Source organism: Ptiloglossa arizonensis, chromosome 10, assembly GCF_051014685.1.
Source record: "Ptiloglossa arizonensis isolate GNS036 chromosome 10, iyPtiAriz1_principal, whole genome shotgun sequence".
Lineage (NCBI taxonomy): Eukaryota > Metazoa > Arthropoda > Insecta > Hymenoptera > Colletidae > Ptiloglossa > Ptiloglossa arizonensis.
In genome coordinates, this window is record NC_135057.1 from 3,757,633 (window position 1) to 3,779,557 (window position 21,925).

The window sequence follows — 21,925 nt, forward strand, 5'->3', positions numbered from 1 at the left end:
TTACATACGTTCTCTAAAGTGTTCTTCTCTTTGTCCGTTGTTCAAAAGATAGTCGAGTTCTACCAATTCATAATCTTAAAGTGGTCATAAATTTCCAAACTCTTTTTAGAGCTCTTTTCAGCCTGTTATCAAAATGCAACATTGAATTGCGTCTCTGTTTGCGAGAATTAGGAAGAGGATGAAAGACACCAAGGTTTTGGCTAACGTATCTAAACTGGGATGGAATTACTGTCGTGATTATACTCTGTCCAACGAGAGGAGTCAGAAGAAATAAATAAACAATTCATGTGATCCACGTTGCGGTACTGGTCGAGCAGTTGTCGGTCAGGAACGAATTTGTAGTAGGTCTTCACTGAGGACTCTCGCATGCTACTCAGTGTTATGAATTTAAAAATCGTAATAAAGGGACGTGATTAATTATTACGAATATTGGCAATAAAAATGGCTTCGTGAATGGTGCTTTGTGAGCTTTTGAATAAAAAAACTGTAAATTATCACGAAGAAATAAATTCCACACACTTTGAAGAATAGTTTTCCAAAGTTGTAAATAAAATTGAAAATAATGCTGTTATTGTAATGGATAATGCACCATACCACTTGCAAAAAGTGAATAAAATTCCTAACATTCGTTGAAAAAAAAGCGAGATACAGTAATGATTATAAGATAGAAATATTACATACACAAAAGCATGCTAAAAATAGAATTGATGCAAATCATTAAACAACAAGAAGTAAATAATATTTATACGGTTGACGAAATTGCGAAAATAAAAAATATAACTATATTAAGGCTCCCGCCTTATCATTGCGAGTTAAACCTCATAGAATTAATATGGGCACAAATTAAAAATTATATGACAACAAGAAATGTTCATTTTACATATACTAATATAAAAAATTTGTTTCATGAGACAGCAAATGCAGTAACAATTAATGAATGGGAGAAGTATTATAAAGCATTTTGTCACTAAAGTGGAAAATAAATTTTGGTAATTAGATACTACTATCGAAAATACTCTGGAATCGTTTATTATAAATGTAAATGATTCTGATACATCAGATTCAGACACAAGTTAAATTTGATATAATTTTAAATGTACAATCAATAAACTGAATTCAGAATGTAAAAAAGTTTTTTTTACCGTCTACTTTTGTGCGCGCGCATGTATACTTTTATTCTTTAATTATTTATATATATTTATATCGTCAATAAATATTTCCACATTAATATAGTTTCTTCTTTTTAAACATTTACGGTTCTCTAAAATTCTGTCGACCCTGGCTAATCACGCGTTAATCACGTGCAGTAGCCTTATCTTTTGCCTCGTCCATTGGATGGAGTATAGACTATAAAGATCGGTACAGGAGGACTTCTAGAGCTAGGAGGATAATTTTCAATATTAAGTACAATTTAATTTTAGAAATCACTCAAACTTTTTGGTCAATAATATTCCAATCAAAGTATTTTAACTGAAGTTTTAAGATTTAGCGATAATAAAACTCCAAGATAGCAAAAGGTAAGAAAGTTTTAATTCGAAACTTTTGCTCTCCTGCAACCAAAATGCTTAGCATTTCACGGACATTTACTTGATTTTAAAATTCTAGTTACCTACTGAGGGCCACGTTAAACAGAAGTTCATTATCTAGGAACCTTTTGACGTGGAACAGCTGATTGCATGTGTTTCATCTGACTATTCTCAACACCAAGATGGCCGCGATCGTGAGAGTGCAGTAAGAGTTGTATGATTTTTGGCATATATCGCCAGTTACGACGTTTGGAGCCGTTGTCATTAATATTCAGTATTTTCGGTAAATATTTCCATGTTTTTCTACATAAAATACGCGTTGATTTGCTAAAGTAATTGCACACAAATGCGATAAAATTAAAATTCTGCAGATTGTCAGTGACATCTCGTGAATGTGATGTAGCAGACGCCTCTAATTGCTTTTAATAGGTTTTCTTCGAAAGCCTTAGTGTATCGCGTTGTTGCGATGGACTTTGTGGTAGATGCTTGTCAAGCCCTTTTTGCTACGGATGAAGAATTGATTTGTTGTCAACGAAAATACCTGCTGTTAATATCAATGTAACGCTGGTTATTCTTCGACTACTCTATAACAAGGTTTTGTCATTTATTTATTACGAGATTATTTTATTGCATTGTCAGTTAATAGTTTATGTTGGGTTATATTTTTTTGAATTATTGTTATCTTATATGTCGTAAGAGAAACGTATGTTGTAGGTATAATTTCTATCTGCATATTCTTACAAATAAACATGTGCTTAGCCTGCATATGCATTACTGTATTGTCAAAACAAACAATTTTTTAACGAATTGACAAGTCAATAAGATGTAAATGTATAAAACAAACATTTCGAGTATGTCATAAATTAAAAGTAATATGCTGTTCTAAAATGCAAATAAATGAACATTATATAATAAGAACAGTAATTAAATGTAGAAATATTTTTACTTTAAAGAGATATTGGAGTTACATGTTGTTGGAGTGTGTTAATAATAGTACATTCTGTATTATATGTATTTATAATACATATAATAATTGCTTGTATTAACAATGTTTAGATGGTTTGGCATTTATTAAATTAATTACAAATTTTATTCAATGATACATTAGATACATTTACTAATAATATAAAATAAATTAAGTGTGTCAGCTTTAATACATATTTACAAGGTTTATAAAATAAATTGTAGGTTGAATTTCAAAAATGACAGCGGGTACGAGCCTGGTAGTACCCATAGTGCTATGGGGTCGTATAGCTCCAACTCATTGCATTTCTTGTATTTATTTATCTCGAGATCAAAAAACTTTGGTAACAGGATGTTATGATGGGCGAATATGTTTGTGGCAAGTGGATCCTGAAACATTGAATGTAAATATATGTTTTTATTGGCAATATTGAACAATTTAATTAGAAACGTAATAAGAAAGAAGGAATAATTTCAAAGCCTTAAATTTAAATAATTTATCATTGTTAATTATATATTAAGATGACTCCAAGATGTTTACTTGTTGGCCACACTGCTCCAATACTATGCCTAAGCCGAGCAAGTGTCATTATGGAACAGAATTATATTGTCAGCAGCAGTGAAAGCGGAGAAATGTGTACTTGGGATTTAGTTGATGGAAAGTGCAGAGAAACTGCGAAACTTAGCAATGTTCATACACAGATGTTGCCTTACGTCTCTGCTGGTGGAGAAGATGTCAGACTTTTTTGTTCCGGGTACATTAAAGTTATATAATATTTTTTGAATAAATGTGTATACAGTTTTAAATAAAAGAATATTTGTTTTATAATTTTAGGTATTATCCTGAGGTTCTAGTGATGGACCCTTTCAGCTTGGAAGTTTTGTTCACCTTAAGTTCACGCGTTAATCCTGATTGGATCAGTGCTTTGCACGTTTTGCGGCTGGCCAAACGGGAAGGTCGGTTCTACGTGCACACAAGTTAGTTACACTCCATCACACCTACGCTTTATATCATAAGCTGCTCTCTCTCTCTCTCTCTCTCTCTCTCTCTCTCTCTCTCTCTCTCTCTTTCTCTGATTTCTCTACCAATCTATATTGTGCAAAAGTCTATTACAGTAACAAAATAGTATTTATTATGGTATAATCTAACTTGTCTGATTTGAATTTTAACTGATACTTAATTACACAATATGTTTGGTATATCCCGGTCTACCAATTTTTTATATATTGTTCAACAGGATTTTTTTGAAATCTTAAAGTCATTAGAGAAATAGTTTTTCTTGGGTAATTTTTATTTATAAAATTTAAAGATTTTCTACAGTGCTGACTTTTGGTAAAGCTATTAATAGGAGAATTTATGTATATAAATTTTATATTTTTTGGAGGTTTTGAATTACCTGCTAATATTTTTTTAAGCAATTAATTTGAAAAAGCTTCACGCTTTGGGTATATTAAGAACTTTAAATTTACTTAAATTTCTTTATAAAGGATATTCTTTAATAATAATTTAATTTCATGGTAGTACTAATAATAATATACTTTTTATCTAATGATAGTAATTTATATATTATTGAAATCTTAATGAAAGTTACATTGTTGCAGCATGTTAATGATTGACATGTGGAGATACATCAATTTTATTTCACTGGTAGTCAAGGCTGTATCATTTCTTTCATACCTTCTTTTTCTTTGTCTTTTAATTTTTATTTTTTTTAACAATAAAATCAAATGAACAGGCAGTTCTAACATTTCAACTAATATTCCTTTTTATGCAAATATCCATCCTTTGCTCTTCCATCACAAAACTCCATCATTAAAGCATACATAGCATTTGTCTACATTCATTAATCACGTTCATACAATTTTTGGGTGATAAACTTTATCTATAGTAAGTATATATTACTTTAGACCCATAATTACTAAAATGTGTTCAATATTTGAATGCAATGAATGCAGTTTTTAGTGTTTTTTATGATTTTCAAAGGAGTATGAATTTCTTCAATTTAGTTCAATGTTTGTTTTTTGCTACAGTAGTGTTCGATGTGTTAAGCTTTAATTAATGGAAAAAACCTTTTCTTAACATCTTTTATTGTGTTTTAAACTAAGTTAAGGAACATAATAGAATTTTTGTATTTATTATTTAATTACACTAGTACATATCATTCTTGTGTAATTATAACTTTAGGAATTTAATCTTATTATTTAATAAAGAATCAAATAAAAGAATAATATAACAAATAATATAAAATATGCAATTGCATGTATTTTAATTAATCAAGGGCTTTTTGCAATATTTGCATAATATTTATATAATTTTATAGCTTGAATAAAGATATGTACATAAGTTTTAAGCATGTTAACTTCTAATGCACTGTATCTTTTAAGTTTAGTTCAAAATTCTACTGGTAAAATAGAAAATATACTTTAAAGAAACTAAATGTTTTTATGGTTTTTTTTTTTATGTATTATATTTAGAAAATTAACACTTATATACGATTGTATACTAGACTTTTAAGATGCTTTGTGCATGATTCAAGTGCATGAATTGAGATCTCCAACATGCACATAATTATTTTTTTACTATAATATAAAAAGTTTCATTTTGCATGGAATTATAATACTGTGTTATTGGATTTATTAGTTAAAGCTATTATTAGTAATTGTTTTAAATATTTTTTTTTGCCTTATATTAATATATTTATTTAACAGTATTAGAATATTATTTTTTAACTTTATAAAATATCTATTATTTCATATGCATTTACAATATTCATAAGGTGTTACTTTATTGACCTTTACTGAAAATTCTTTTGCTTAATATGCTATGACACCTAATTAGATATAGTTAACGCGCAACAAGTGCTTCCATTCATTTAAAGATGATGTCGTATTGGCCTTAACAACAACTGGCACAGTCAAGGTGTGGACTCTTGTTGGATATGAGAATCGTGACAGTGAACCCCTTTATGAAAACGAAAGCATACAGATACGATGTCTAAATGCACTTGCAATGACCTGTTGTCCATATAATCAGAGAACTGTGTTAATTGTGTGTTCCAAAGATTGGCAGGTACATTTCTCTATTACTATACTTCTTTAATTTGTTTAAGTTCACTTTTACTAATACACTATTTAAATCAGATATACGATGCCAGTGACTTTTCTTTCCTGTGTTCAAATTCTGCACCTTATGGGGAACGCTGGATGGCTGGAGACTTTCTAGCTGCAGACAGGGTCATTCTATGGAGTGACAAAGGTCATGGTTATCTCTATAAATTACCAGCTAAGTACGTTTCTATGTAGAATAATATTCTTCTTTCATGTCACTTTATTTTTTAATCTTGGATATTTTATACTTTAGAATTTTTATGAAATATTCAAATTTCATTATTTCATTACATAGTAGAAGAGCTTGTAAATAACTTATAACATCAAGTATTTGTCAAACAAAACATCTATAATCATATTATTCAACATGTCTTAGTTATAAATTTATTGAAATATCAATTTGTTTAATAGATCATTCATTTGTTGCTTATAGGGTTCTGGTACATCTTGACAGGTAGTTTTTTTGGAAATTAGTATTTTAAATCATTTTAGATCTAATAATTAACAATTCATTTCCTTTAAAAAAAGATGTATAATATTTATAATGAATGATACTAATATGTATTTGTTTGCTTTAATTTGTACTAATCAAATGTTTTACCAATTTAACACATATAAAAACAAGAATATAACAAAAATATTTTAATTACATATTTTAATACTATAGTGTACAATATATTAAGTAATATGTTATAATGCATTATTTAAGATATTTGCCAGATATACATAAAAGTTAAATATTTTATAGCAGTTCACAAGTCACTTCTGAAATAAAAATAAGATATCATTACATGTGTATCTAGTCTAAAATGTAACATAAAATATATCAAATGTAATCATTGTGTCTTTAGAGATGTAATTTACAATTGTTCCATATTCTTTCTTTGATATATTTTATGTAGATACATACATAAATTTATCTTAGTCAGACACACCAATTTTCAAATTAAACAAATGCTTTAATTTTAAATCTATTCAGAATGCTATTCTGTAGAGGCACTTGCTGGCAACGCACACATTTAATATTTGTTCTCCTTTATATTTTTTTACTTCATTTACCATGAATATCCATATTTGATCATTAAATTGGAAAGAGAAATTTGAATCTATCTACTTCATACATAAATTAATATTAACAAATTTTGAATATCTGAAAAAGGAATATATTTTGCTTATTATATTCAAATTATAAACTTTATAAATGATTTTGTATTTGTTTGCATTTTGAATTATTGTATTATTGATTTTTGTAATGTAATTTAGTATGTTTTCTTTTTAACATTTTTATGTTTCTTGTGTGTATATGTGAAATATTAATATGTATTTGTTGTGTAGTAGATAAGCAAAGATTTCGTTACATTTTCTCGTTCTATTTATATGATCGAATTTGATGAGTTTTCTTAATAAATGGGAAGAGAACACTAAAAGCAGTGCATATATGATCTAAATAAAATTGTTATTGAAAATATAAAAATTCTTATATTCAAATAATTTTTCATTTTCACATGTTACAAACATACAATTAACACTGTGACTTGTTTTCACGGTGATGTGTCTTTTTCATATAATACACATCTACTACATTCTACGGTGGATCTGGTGTTCTTCTAGCAAGCTGAAGGGCAAGGCTCTCAGCAGGTAACCCTGCATTATCTCTATTACACACTTTCTTCTTCTTGTGTTCTTTACTGTAATTTCTCTATCTCTTTACTTGTTTTCTCATGTATTCATTTTGTTAATCATGTTGCTCTTCTACTGATTTAGTTTTCATCATCAATTGTTCCTCTTCCTACTGAATGTGATAAATCAGGTGCAGTTCTATACATTTTTATATGTGCATAAATGAAAGGTAAATACAGTGAAATGTACTTTAAATATACGATAAATTTTTAATGGTTTGCCATTTTCACGTTATGTACTATAAATTTTGTGTATAACTTATAAACTGTTTGTGAATCATAAATTAATTAATATAAACGATACAGTACATGTATATCGCTGTATTCAGTTTTTATTACAAATAGACATATATAGTGTAGTTTATGATGTAATAGAAATTCAAAATTTAGACTATTGTATATTTTATATAATTTTTTGCAAAGCAAAATATTATAGGAACAATGTACATTAAAATTTTAATCAAATACTATAACTAAAAAGTTTCTACATTTTAGAATATTATACATAGAACAAAGATTTAATAAAAAGAATACTTTTTTGAATTTTATGTTTTCGAAAAATTGGTTTATCATATCATATAGGCACAGAATGTATTGCTTTATTATTCTTTTGAGAGATGTTATATTTTAAATGATTTTATTTCTCTAGCAATAATGAACTTTTAAAAGAACAATTCATTAAATTCTTGTGCACTGCCTGCTTATAAGTGTATGTCTTCGTATTTTATTTTTTAATTAACTATAATATTAAAGAGTACAGTACAGAAATACATTAAATAAAGATGTTATAAACAAGGAAAATACATCTCTTTGCATTTCAGATCTTATGTTTTCACCTTTGATATGCCTTGAGTTGCTTTACATGTATTACTACTTTACAAATCAGGCAAATGATCATTTAAGTAAAAAAGAGTAGTACTACGCTAGCTTATGTAGTTTTAGTTACTTGTGCTGAATTTAATTTGCACTTATTATGCAAATAAATATATATATATTGGCAGGTTTTATGTCAGATTTACATCTGACTTAACAAATTTACTATACTATAATAAATTATTATAAGAAAAATATGATTATCTAGAGTGATTTAAACAAATTCTGCAATCTTTTATTGCTTGCTTATATATCTTTTATTAAATTAGCAGTCAATTAAGCTATTCAAATTAATAAATATAAATAAGTCTCTATGAAATATTATAATTACTATTTATGGACTATACTGTAAAATAGTTTTAATTTTATAGTTTGTAATATATTATCACATAGAATTTATTGCGATTTAGTGTCCATAAATGGTGTTATGGTAAGGTAAAAAAATAAAAATACTAACATAATATATTATTATTGTTTGTTTTAATTATATAGTAGCGTTGCAGACAATAAAAGTTTTCATACTGCGTGTGCTGAATGTAACGAACCTTTCCTATACTGCACTTTGACACAGCCTGGAGACAAGGTAATTTTAAAGTTTCTGATTAATAAAATTAGTTCTAAATAAATTGTAAAATTAAAATTATTAAGTGTTACATTACTTTGTATTTATTGTAGACTCTGTCATGCCCACCAGCAATGCGGTTAGTCACAGTTCAACGGCGGGGTGTAACGCTAAAATATTTATTACGTGGTGATAGTGAAGGTGTTGTTGTTCTTTGGACCGTACCAGAAGTAACAACTCAACAACTATCTCAAATATGTTACAATGATAACCCAACATCTATCTCATTGTCACCAGTAGTGAAAATAAGTCTTACAGCTGCTTGGGAACAAATGAAACCATCACCAGTTGGAATATTAGATCAGTTAAACAGTGGAGATGGGCATGGTATAAAGTTAACGGCTAGTATATATTTACCACAACAGAGTCGCCTAGTTGTCGGTCGTGAAGACGGTAGTATTATCATTGTTCCTGCAACACAAACAGTCATGCTTCAATTACTTCACGGCAATCATCATCGATATAATGGTATAATAAATTTATGCTTACTCGTGAACTTTTTATCAAATATAATGATATTTTATCTTATCAATATAAACCTTTTCTTTAATACTAATAATTCTTATTATGATGCCATATGGAATGTTTTTAATTAAAAATTTATGCAATCATAGCTTTTTCTCTTCATTTTATTATATGCTTCATAGGTCCACACCAAGTACTTTTGGGTCATTCTGGACGAGTAAATTGTCTTTTGTACCCATATGGAGCGGCACCGCGTTATGACCGGGTACATCTTGTTTCTGGTTCTGTCGATTTTGCTGTTTGCTTATGGGATTTATATGCCGGTACGCTAATCCATAGATTCTGTGTCCATGCGGGCGAAATCACACAATTGATGGTGCCACCTGATAATTGCAGTGTACGTTAAATTTTGTCAGTCATCTGGAATAAATAGAACGTTTTGCAAACCAACTGTTACACTACTTCAAGTTTTAATTAAAAGATAGTGAAATTTTTTTCTAAATACATTACTCAATTACTAATAAAGTTTTGTAACAGTTATTTCATAATGTACTCTTATAATTTTGTATTTTTGTTTGTTTTGTTATGTAATTATAATTTCGTTGTTCCTTTTCAGCCTAGAATACAAAAGTGTGTTTGTAGCGTTGCATCAGATCACAGTGTTACTTTATTATCGTTAGCAGAAAGAAAGTGTGTTGTTCTTGCTTCGCGACACCTATTTCCAGTTGTCACGATAAAGTGGAGATCATTGGATGACTTTATGATAGTTGGATGTTCAGATGGAGCTGTATATGTATGGCAAATGGAAACTGGCCACCTAGATCGTGTTTTGCATGGTATGTGCAAATGTTCAATTTTCATATTGCTTTATAATAATAAAACATCTCAATAGTTATCAGTTTTTTATATTTTAATGATTTGTTTATATTTTATATATGTTATATTATTTACTGTATTATAAAGGTATACATTAATTATATATCTTTAAACTTGTAATGTATTAAAATTCATTGTTACAAAATTACAATTAAAATTTTTACAGGTATTATTGCAGAGGAGGTACTGGACGCGTGTGACGAAAACACTATAGCTGCGGCTGGAGGATCGGCCGCGGGTGGTGAACTAGGCTTAGCTAATCCTGCTGTGCATTTTTTTAGGTAAATGAAATCTTGCAACGTGGATGGTGAGAACCTTGTGTGAATTTTAGGGACAGGATCCTGAAAAGTAATTTTCTTTATTATATTTATCGTATTTCGTTTCTTCAGAGGTTTAAGGCACAGAAATCTCTCTGCTATAAGACATGCAACGCAAAGAGGGTTACATCAACTACAACAACTTCATGGTGGACAAGGACCAGATCATGGAAGTCAAATAAAAGCAAAAGACGCTCCTTTAATGATTCAAGGCTTTAGAAGTAATCCTAAAGATCCAGAAAGTCACATTTTATTTTTTGATATAGAAGCATTAATAGGTAGTAACATTTTTTGTTTTGTTTACAACATATGTAACAAATCAATAGATGCATTTCTCTTTTTCTTTTATATAGTACAATTACTTAGTGACGAATATGGAGCGATGTCACCAGGTTCTTTGGAGGCACACGGTCTAATTTCAACCTCTGAGTATCAAAAAGTTGCAGCACTTACGCAGTCTGCTAGTCCAGATGCACATAAAATAATTTCAGGTTAAGACTTATTTTATGTTTTTGCGTACTACGAATATTAAACATTGCTTTCAAAAATTTAATCAGTATGTAAATGAATTATAAAATTATATTAACATGCCACATTGTAGACTTTTTCGGTCGCGTCAAGGATAAGGCAGGCGACGTTGAACGAATTTTAAAGGACAAGGATCGTCACGGTATCGTTCTCTGTTATTGTTTTATTTTGCAAATTGTAGTTTGTATCTAGTTATTTATTTATCAATTTTTTTACATATCTTGTAAAGTGGAAGTTTAGTAAGGATCTCATGCAAGATCATTAGTTTTTCTTTACGTTACTTCTTGCACAAGCTGTTCATTATTCAATTAATGCACACATCAAATTCTTCTCGTGTGGCTGCACGTGCACAGATGTAGGTGGGTTTATATACATTTGTGAGATACAATGTATAGCTTCAAATATATTTCGAGCATTCAAACAATCTTTATCTCAGGTAGTATTAATTTAGTCCAAGTAGTATTTCCACATACTTGTTTGATTCATAACTCCAATACATGTGTTCAAACACTAATCTATTGAAATTTGTTGTATTTGTGTTAATTCATTAAACACATTTGAAAAAAAAAACTTCATACAGCAAAGCAGTGCTTTGTATTCTTAATTATCTTAATGCTTGGTAATATCTCTCTTATATTGGATACATTGTTTCACGCACTGAACTCAAGTATGCTGTGTCTTGGAATGTTTATTTCATACAATACTCATCACAGATTTCGTAGTGCCTGTAATCCATACTTCAGCTGTAGTCATTAGTTAGAAGATTCGTGTCGAGAAAATGTTCGTTTATTATATCATCTAAAGCCAATTTCTTTCTGTAGGTATATTGGCAAAAATGAAGGAGGGTGCAGAGAACGTACACACTAAAATTCAAGCCAAGGTGGAAAGCGTTGGCCTTAAGCCGTCGACTCTCGACGGTAAAGGTTAGCCATGATTTAAAGAAAATGGCAAAATTATTGTACTTTTTGCTGTTAACATCATATCGCATGGGTTTTTTTTTGTTAGTTTAGATTTGTCGTTTCGCTTCTAAGTTTCTCTACCTTTTATGTAAAATTCGTTTATCCTTTATTCTAATGTTTACAATTATAAATCATTATGGATGTTCATTAACTTTTCTTTTGATACATTTATACATTGGTTTACAATTGAAATAATCATTAATTTTTATGTAAAATTACTCATTTTAGGCTATACTATTATTCAGTGAATCAAGAATGCACTATAATATTTTGGTGTACAAAAACCACTTACAAATGAAAAATTTCTCTAGTATGGAAAATGCAAATTTTGGTTTAGGAAATTATTTAATATCTTTTAGTTATTGTTCCTTTTATTTATTTCGCTGTATTTTATATACATATGTTTACATTTCATATATTTCAGGTTTTTGCTTTATACATTCATCTTTTTTTTTATGCAGACTTTGTATTAGTGTATATTGTTATAATACTCTATATTTTTTACACAATGAATACTTGAAATTGAAATGTACTAGCATCTTATTATTGAAATACTTATAATATTTTTATTTTAGAAAATTCTTGTGTATGAAAAATCTGCAGAGCATTTTAAACTTTGGTGTTATACTTCACTTCTTCAACACACATGTGTTTAGATTTAAAATTCCCATAGTTAATTACCAAATAAATTTTATTTTTTCACAGGTGATAACTGGAATAATAGTGATGGTGCGAAAAACAATTTAAAACGAAATGGAGCTTTTAGCGAACCAAATGCAACTATGGAGGTTGCTCAACTTATATTGAGCCTATTACATGCTTGGGACATGGACCCAGACTTGGATCGTGTTTGTGAAGGAAAGCTGGGTTTACTAAGGCCCATAGTTCCTGTTTCATTTGGAGTATTGTCTAAAAGAGGTATAAAAAAAATATAAAAATATGAAATACACATACATTATATATACTGTATTATTAATTGACACTATTTACTATAGGTTACATGTCATTACTATTACCAACTTGGCAAACGCAATTGGAACCAGTCGACGAACAAGGTTTACCAGTTGATTTAGTCATACGAGAAAGGCTTACCAGAGTATTTACGGCAAGAGCACACTGGGAGCTGTCTACCACATTAACCAGTAATCATTTATTGGCAGTAGTCGCTTTAGCGAATACATTAATGTCAATGAATAATGCAACATTTGTACCTGAACAAGAACGAAATCGAAAATTACATAGGTGAGTGTATATTTTGTAGAGAAAATTAGAGCATAGGATAGATTTCATTGTTATATTTTATGCAGGCCGGGTAATAGATCGGCAGTAAATTGGAACAAAGCAGAAGAAGAAAACGAAGAAATGTATACAGTGCAACAGGCACAGATTAAACAAGGTTGGTCCCTTTTAGCAACATTACATTGCGTCCTTCTACCTGACAAAGTTGCTGCACAAGGTGGAGCAGAAACATTTAAACGGCCTCAAGTCGAAATGATGGCACGAAGGTGGCAACATCAATGTCTTGAGGTTAGTTGTCAGTTATCATCGAAATGTTCACAATGTACAGTAGCAAATAAAATGGTGGTATTTCAGATTCGCGAAGCCGCTCAAGCTTTATTACTCGCTGAACTAGGTAGAATGGGTCCAAAAGGAAGGAAAGCGCTTGTAGATAGTTGGTCGCAATATCTACCAATGTATAATACTCAAGAGCCTACTGCACCACAAGTACAGAACCAAAGCCCTCCAGCTTCTAGTAGTCCAGTTCCTCCATCTGAATCACATCAAGAAGAAGAAGATGAAGAGGAAGAATTAGCAGAAGGTAGATTATGAATAAGAGCATACTTGTATGATTTTAGTCTGAAAACATTCTAATTGTACATTCTTACTATCAACAGAAATAAACATAGCTAGAAAACCATCGAGCGCAGAAGGATTGCAACGAAAACAAAGGACAGCAGTTGTATTATTGGGTGTAATAGGAGCTGAATTTGGTCAAGATATTACTACGATGAATCAGAAAAGGGATAATGAACAAAGACGAAAGAGTTCGATCGTAGAAGGTTTTGGAATAGGAAATAATAATCTTGCTAGGCACACTAGTATGGCGCTCACGCATTTATTACACCCACCAGACTCTCCAAAATCACATGCACCAGATTCTCCAAAATTACATGCACCAGACTCTCCAAAATTACATACAGCATTACGAAGAGCGGCAATCGATCTCATTGGTAGAGGTTTCACTGTTTGGGAACCGTACCTTGACGTATCAAAAGTAAGAGAAATATTATCATACTAATGAATTGATCTTCCTTAATACAATTTAAAATTAGAAATGAACAATTATGATAATGACTAAGCAATGTATTTATTAACTTCCTACTATTACGATATAGGTATTATTGGGACTATTGGAAATGTGTTGCGATGCTGATAAATTAGTACCAAGCATGACATATGGCCTTCCGCTTTCACCTCAAGCTGATACATGTCGTACAGCACGCCACGCTTTAACTCTAATAGCTACTGCCAGACCTGCGGCATTCATTACTACGATGGCGCGAGAAGTGGCTAGATATAATACATTGCAACAAAATGCGCAAACACTAAATGTAAATTTAGGTGCAAGCGTTCTAGCTAGGGCAAAACCAGAAATACTCAGAATTGTTGAACAGTTAATCGATAAAATGCAGAGTGAAATGAGTGATCTTTTAGTTGAGGTAAGAATAGCAGTATTCATTAGAGTTTGGAAGAGTATTAAATATTTTTGTATGCTTAATCTAATAACCAACGTAGGTCATGGATATCATTTTACATTGTCTGGACCCAGGTCATCTGAAAACTAAGCCATTAAACGACGTATTTCCAGCAGTATGTAGATTTAATCAAGTAAGTTAACATATATACCGATATTATTCATCAATCTTTCCAAGCATCAACTCTTAACAAATGCATAATGCTTCTTCAGGTAAGTCATTGTCCTGCAACTCGCAGAATAGCAGTAGGTAGTCGTAGCGGTCAACTCGCTCTTTATGAATTGCGAGGGAACGTTAAGTGTCAGACTGTACCTGCGCATATCGCACCTGTGACCGCACTAGCATTTTCACCCGAAGGCAAGTTCCTGGTTAGCTATTGTTGCGCGGAAAATAAATTGTCTTTCTGGCAGGTAAGAAAGATTCTTATTTTTTGTTTTTAATAGTATTCTTACGAGCAAAGATCTCTAGACGTAAATCTAACTTGTTAATGAAGTTTTGTATAGTGATAGGGCTTAAAATACCGAAATCAATTACGAGATATTTAATGTCAAAATTTTGACGATCTGCTAATCTGTTAAAGTACAAATTTCCAAGTAAAAGTTTAGCTTAGTTGGTAAGATGCTTGTCTACTATGCCGTCAATATCTTTGGTGCAGGTTCGAATAACGTCGAGACTTCTTCCAATAATATATATTCCTTCCTTGTTCATGTTTTTTCTTTTTACTTTTATTACGTGAACCTCCTATTATTTACTTGTTGGTTATAATCCGATAATAATAATTAAAAATTTTAAACATTTGCAGCAAACAAATAGCGGTATGTTCGGCCTAGGAAATTCACAGACACGCTGTGTCAAATCGTACAGTACTGCGCCCATTAACGATGTGGCGCGATTGAACCCTATGCGATTAGCTCGATTGATATGGATAAATAATCGAACGGTTACGTTAATGCTTGCTGATGGATCTGAAACACGGTTCAACGTATAAATCACAGATTGTCCCTCCTATTCCAGTACTGGGCAAGCAAAGAAAAAATTGAACAGTACAGCAAGTGGGATCAGTGTACAAGCAGAAACGTGGAATCATCATAGGCAAAAGGAATAGCCGAATGTGCCGTCGTGAATGTTGGTGCGTTTATTGGTACTTCATAGTGCTAGTGCTAACTAATCGGATACCGTATCATACGGAATATGCTCGGGTGATGAATTTCATCGTTCCACGACGCAGGATATGGCATAGCAAATATCGCCGAGCATGGTACGAAAAATTGTTCCTTTTCAATCTATCTTATCTTCTTTCTTTCCATTTATGTAATTTAAATTCTTCATTTCTTGGTTGCGCACGAATACGCTCGATTTTTGCGTTGCTGTAGCACCCAGAGATAGTTTGAATGCCGTCACGCTTTAAGAAAAGTATTCTTTTTATTTAGTAATTTAATTGCACTATAATTTGATTATTAGTTATGTAGTTACGAATCTGAATGATTTTACTAGAATTTTGCGAGTCTAGGTCGAAGTAAAATATCTATACGAAACGCTTTCATACTGACAAATATACACCGTGAAACTTGTTGAACATTTCTACATAAAAGGATTTGCGTACCGTACTGTACATTATGCAATGTTACACTACCGTGTGTGCTATTTAAGCCACGTTTACATATTCCTGAAACCCCAATATAATAGTTGGAAGGTTACCGTACGGAACCTCGCGTTGAAAGTACATACATGTGTATATATACATACCAAAAAAGGAAAAAAAGAAAAAAAAATTGAATTGTCGCCCAAGGATTTGTACATACATAATACATACCGTGGCGAATTATAGGTGAATGTAACAATTTGTATAAGTCGCCTTACATTTAATCTGTTTATGTATAGTTAAACGCTTCAAATGAATTCCTGTTTTACGAATTTTACACGTGTTATCTGTCGCGTGATTTTTACCGTTTAGCAAGTTAAATGTTCCCGTGTCTCATAGAGGAAACTGTATGTCGAGATCTGATCTTAATCGCCGCGCAATCGCGAATGTTTAGTACTTACGACTAAAAACGAAGCGACAGTGCAGATTAACGGTTAAATTCTTTGATACATGAAAGTGTAACTTTTGTGACAGTTATCCGAGATTTCAATACGCTCTGTAGTTACCTTACAGTTTTTGTAAATATTCCACGCGAAAATGGTTATGTAATAATGTTTATTTCATTGTTTAGAATCAAAGAAGCAACGGATTGAATTTAATCTGTATAGTCATTCAAACATGAAGTGTGATTTTTTCGTTATTTCTTTTTTTCTTTCTTTTTGAATTAAGATGTCTCTTCATTTGTAAAACAAACGAATAACGCGATAGAAAATGTAGATGATATCGAGTTCATTTAGCTTAATTTATTATCGTTATTGCCTCTTGGGAGTTTAGCGCAATGTTCTATGTAAGCATGGCAAACACGTACGCGTATCTGTGTACGGTTTTGGTTAGAGAAATTACGAGTCCGTTGTCCAGATTCTTACAGACGTGTAACGAGGTATGCATAATTGTGTGTTCAATCTTCACGGTTGCAATTTTGTTATATTCATCATGGATTGCACAAAATCACGAGTGTATCTTCCAACACATGATAATCCTTTAGGTACAATTGAATGCCATGTGTTTAGATTCAAGAACAATAAATCTTACAAGAGGATTGCACAATATTCATCGATTTAATAAATTACGTGATTTCTCTTAGCCGTGCATTTGTTTTCGAAAGAACTAATCAACAATAATTTAAGTAATTAAAAATTCGTATGTTTTTACAGAGCGGTACTTTCATTATGCACGCCACTCTTTATGTATGGAAATTAAAAAATTGTTTATATATAATTTTTTCGTGAAATTTTAAGCGATAGTTGTATACATTCAATGCATTGTGATAAACAATGTACACCTTCTGCAAAATTTAAGCTAAATCGATAATATGAATGTTGTGTAGTCCTTGTGTCTGGAACGACGAGTTGCGTTAATCAAGCGAACTATAGCAAACGCTTATGTTGAAATAATTTTTGTTATCGATACTTTAACGTGTTCATCGGATTCATTCGCTGACATTTTCTCAGAGAGTACTGTTATATCTTTTTCCACTTAGAAGTGTTCGAAATACAATTGGATTTTAAGCTTTTCGCGATAATTTAATCTTTAATACGTGACAAAAAGATATTTGTAAAAGAGCATAATACAAATTTAATACACGAAACAATTTTTCGACAAAAATACACAATGTACTTATTTACACGTTACATTCATCTTTTATTTTCCATGCTTTTGAGCGCTAGGAAACATAAGCGGATGGATTGGAGGACGAAACCAAAATTTGATCGATAACAAAATTTTAGCGATATTAGAGTTTCGATTATCGTAAGAAGAAAGAAATTTTGGTAACAGAAACGTGTCTGTGAAGACAGTATCGAAACAAAATATTCGTAAACGCCAGAAAAAAAAAGTTCACCTTGTGAGAAAATACGAGACGACGGATCGACTCCCCGACATAGTATATTATCGCGGGCGAATTAAACGATTACTCCGCGTTACTTGTATATAAAATCGAACTATGCCTAATTGTATCTATGTAATTATTTATGTGTACATTATGTACTTTATCGTGCGCTGCGTATGGCTAAACCAGTCCTGTCCAAAGTTCCTCTTGGAAGCAATACACCTTTCTCTCAATCAGTTACCAATGCGAACATTATATAGTCGATACTGTGTTAGGTGTATGTATACGATATATAAATACAGACGGAACACAATGATGCATACATAAATATGAAACTTTGTAAAGGACTCCAGCCATTATGGACAGGACTGAGCTAAACGCAGCTCGATCGAGAAAATGATCAGGAAGAGATTTTCATTTTCATAGATCATTCTCTCGCAGTCGATAACGATGGTCAGTGATGGATACTCGATATTCCAGTCTTGAAAGTGAATCGGTCTTTGGAAAACTTCGACTTATTCTATCTCGTTAAATCAGTAATCTTTTCAAATTTCAATGAAAAAAATAAATACACTTTTAGAATAAAAATTGTTGCAAAAATTCATTCTGTCGAGACGATAGAAAGCTAAATTTTCTATACTTCACTCGCACGAAATGAGTAAAGCCTACCCTTAATAGCATTTGAATTCTTAAAACTTTTTAATGTTCAACTGTTTCGACTTCTCGATATCTCGATGTTTTCCATTGTTCACTCGAAACATTTCGAGTAATTCTAGATTCCATCACTAACAGTAACGTTTAATGCAAAGGAAAGTATACCGCACGTGTTGTTAATCGTTATGCAATAATTGAATGTATTTAAATGTAATCAATGTGAAACGCGTTGCGTTGAAAATCCGATAATATATACACCATGAAGACGAAAATCGTTTCTATCTTGACAAATTTTACACTCACGCATTATTCACTAAAAAAAAAAAAGAAGAAAAAACCACTATTCAATCATTCGTATTCTAGAAAGTGTCCAAATTTTCATTTGTTATATTAAGAAGTACACAATATTTTAGATTTTTCTGATTAGTATCAGAAGGTAACACACAGACATTACTTGTAAATTTTATTAAAGGCTTAAAGGTAACAATTTTTATGGACAAAAATGGTACGTGATACTTAAATAACAAACATTTGATGTCGTGTTTGTAGGAAAAATTGTTTATAAACTTATACAAAGGAAATATTACTTTATTTATTTCGCAGAATAAAACATTTATGAATTGTAGGATTCCATAAATTCCTTTTGTTACAAAGTAACTGCCAGGTACAGTTAGTGAAACAATTATTCATACACCAGTAAGTGCTTTACTTTGAATGCAGATAACTTTTGTATAGAATATTAATATAACATTGAAATACAGTAAAATATAGGAAATTGACACAACAACTTTTAAATGACATATTATTTCATTAAAATCAAACCATCTTAATACAAATTGCGGAACAAAAAATTCTTAGCGAGTGCGAAAACTGTTAGGAGAAAAATATTTATACAACAGGCATCTATTGATAAAAAATTGAATGAGATTCCCGATGTGCATTTATCTTTATTTCTAAATGTAGATCACATTACGACCTTATAAAAATGGATTTTCTCTCAAAAGAATTGGTGAACTGATGGGAATCATGCGACCATCCAACACATCGTAAGTAAGTACAAGACACAGGGAACACTAGAAAATAAGCGTCAATCTGGGATGGTTGCCCAAATTAAATGATAAAGATGAAAGATTTGTTGTTGGAAAAGTTAAAGAAAATCCATTCAACAATGGTCCCAAAATTGCTGCAGAATTAGAAGTAGCTATTGGAAAGTATGTTTGTTGAAAAACAATATTTAACAAGCTTAAGGAAACTGAGTACCTTTCACGTATTACTAGAAAGGAATCATACATTAATAAAATAAGTAGACAGAAATGGCTTGAATTTGTAAAAATATATATATAAAAGTAAGCCGTTAAAGTTTTGGAAAATCGTTATTTATTCTGACGGGAGTAAGTTCAATATTATTTTTAGATCAAATAGGAAATATTTAATGTGGCAAGAAAAAGGAAAAGTTTTAAATTCAAAGAATGTGAATTTAAAAGTTACAGTAAAACATGGTGACGGAAGCATCATAGTATGGGGATGGCGCATAACAGCAAGATGTTTGGATAATTTGTATTTTATTCAAGGAATATTAGATAGATAAGAATATTTGAATATTTTGAAATTGAATCTGAAACAAAGTGCAGAAGAATTAGGGATATTGTATTTTTACCTTTTCCAACAAGACAATGATGCCAAACACAAATCTCACTATTAGTTAAAGAGTGGTTGCTATACAATGCACCACATGAAACATCTCTGCAGTCTTCAAATATTAATGTTATAAAATACATTTGGGAAGAATTGAAACATCGTATTTAAAAACATACAATCTTAAACAAAAACAAACTAAAAAATGTAGGTTACAAAAGGAATGGGCAAAAATCGATAAAAATGTAACAAATAATTTAGTTGCACAATTACCCAGGCCTTTGCAAGCCGTAATAGATAGTGAAGGATATCCGATGAAATACTAATTCATTTATTAATTTGTTATTTTAATTATTAATTCAAGAAAGTATTTACTAAATATATAAATATTTTTTTCCGACAGTTGCCGTACTCGTGAAAAATGTTATTATATTATTTGTAATAAGATACTTAAATTTTAATAAAATAATATGTTACTTGATAGTTGTATTAATTTTCTACATTGTATTATAATTCAATGTGAAATTAATGCTCTGTAAAAAAGTTATCAGTTCCATAATAGAGAATCTACCAGTGTATGAATATTTTTTTTCGCACACTGTAACATTTCGATTACATTTAATAAAATATCATATACATAATAAACTTATTTTGTTACTTTAATAGAATTAAACCAAACCTTGAGTTTTTCAATAATTTCTTACCACATATAATTTCAGTTGTTATAGAAAAAAGGATTGGATATAAATTATATATCTATTTCAAATAAAACAATTTGCTAATTATTTTTGGTTATTTCTCAGATCATTTATTTCTCTTCAATATTTTGTAGGCATTCTATAGAATCCTTTACTAAAATTTTCTTAGTTCTATACTTCATTATTTAGTACATTGGAAATGTAAACCTTGATTTTTAAGAATTATAAACAGTATTCTAATTGAAGCAGAAATTGCCATTGAGCCTGCTAACTATAAAAGATATTCCTATTATATCTGCGAGTATCCTGTCAATTCATTACTTATCTCTTAACGAGTAAAGGCAAAATACAAATACAAATAAAAAAGTTGAGAGTTGCGTTACAATACTCATACATCTGGAATACTGATAGTTTAAATATTTAATTATGATACGCGATGTTTGTCTGAATGATAAACTGCGAAATCAGAAAAACAGCAATTGTACCTACACCATGTGGTTTACAATTCGAAAAATGGTCTTAAGCAATTGAAATATCTTGTATTATATTACGAAATCTATACATAACACGTAAAATGAAACAAGTTTATTTATGAATAACAATAAGGAAAGGTATACAACTAAAAAAATTAAACAATTATGAATTTTTGTATATAAGTAGTGTGTGTTTCCTATAACAGAAAACTATTCCTTTTTCATGCCAAAAGTCAGATTAAGAGGATGAAATTTATTCCCAACCTTTTGGCATTTTTTAGTTTTTCAAGTATAACTTAGCAATAGTGAGAAATGGAGTAAAA

The 21,925-nt window shown here is 30.5% G+C and overlaps 1 protein-coding gene across 10 annotated transcripts; it reads left to right on the forward strand.

Annotated features, from left to right (window-relative positions):
- Positions 1-1,627: 1,627 nt before the first annotated feature.
- Rbcn-3b (WD repeat-containing protein Rbcn-3B) lies at positions 1,628-20,869 on the forward strand. Of its 10 annotated transcripts, none has more exons than XM_076322081.1 (26): positions 1,628-1,809; positions 1,898-2,120; positions 2,715-2,893; positions 3,012-3,244; positions 3,325-3,467; positions 5,369-5,559; positions 5,631-5,776; positions 7,209-7,235; positions 8,642-8,732; positions 8,825-9,239; positions 9,419-9,633; positions 9,853-10,072; positions 10,279-10,393; positions 10,502-10,707; positions 10,783-10,920; positions 11,031-11,099; positions 11,779-11,874; positions 12,622-12,834; positions 12,912-13,158; positions 13,224-13,443; positions 13,510-13,735; positions 13,812-14,191; positions 14,313-14,636; positions 14,713-14,805; positions 14,885-15,082; positions 15,475-20,869. In XM_076322081.1, the coding sequence occupies exons 3-26, from the start codon at positions 2,729-2,731 to the stop codon at positions 15,658-15,660; spliced, it is 4,557 nt and encodes a 1,518-aa protein (XP_076178196.1). In that variant the 5' UTR covers positions 1,628-1,809; positions 1,898-2,120; positions 2,715-2,728; the 3' UTR covers positions 15,661-20,869. The 10 variants fall into 10 exon arrangements, with proteins under 10 accessions (XP_076178196.1, XP_076178202.1, XP_076178194.1 ...); XM_076322077.1 differs by having other exon boundaries at positions 1,629-1,809; positions 11,779-11,880; XM_076322078.1 differs by having other exon boundaries at positions 1,629-1,809; positions 1,956-2,120; positions 11,779-11,880.
- The last annotated feature ends 1,056 nt before the right edge of the window (positions 20,870-21,925 follow it).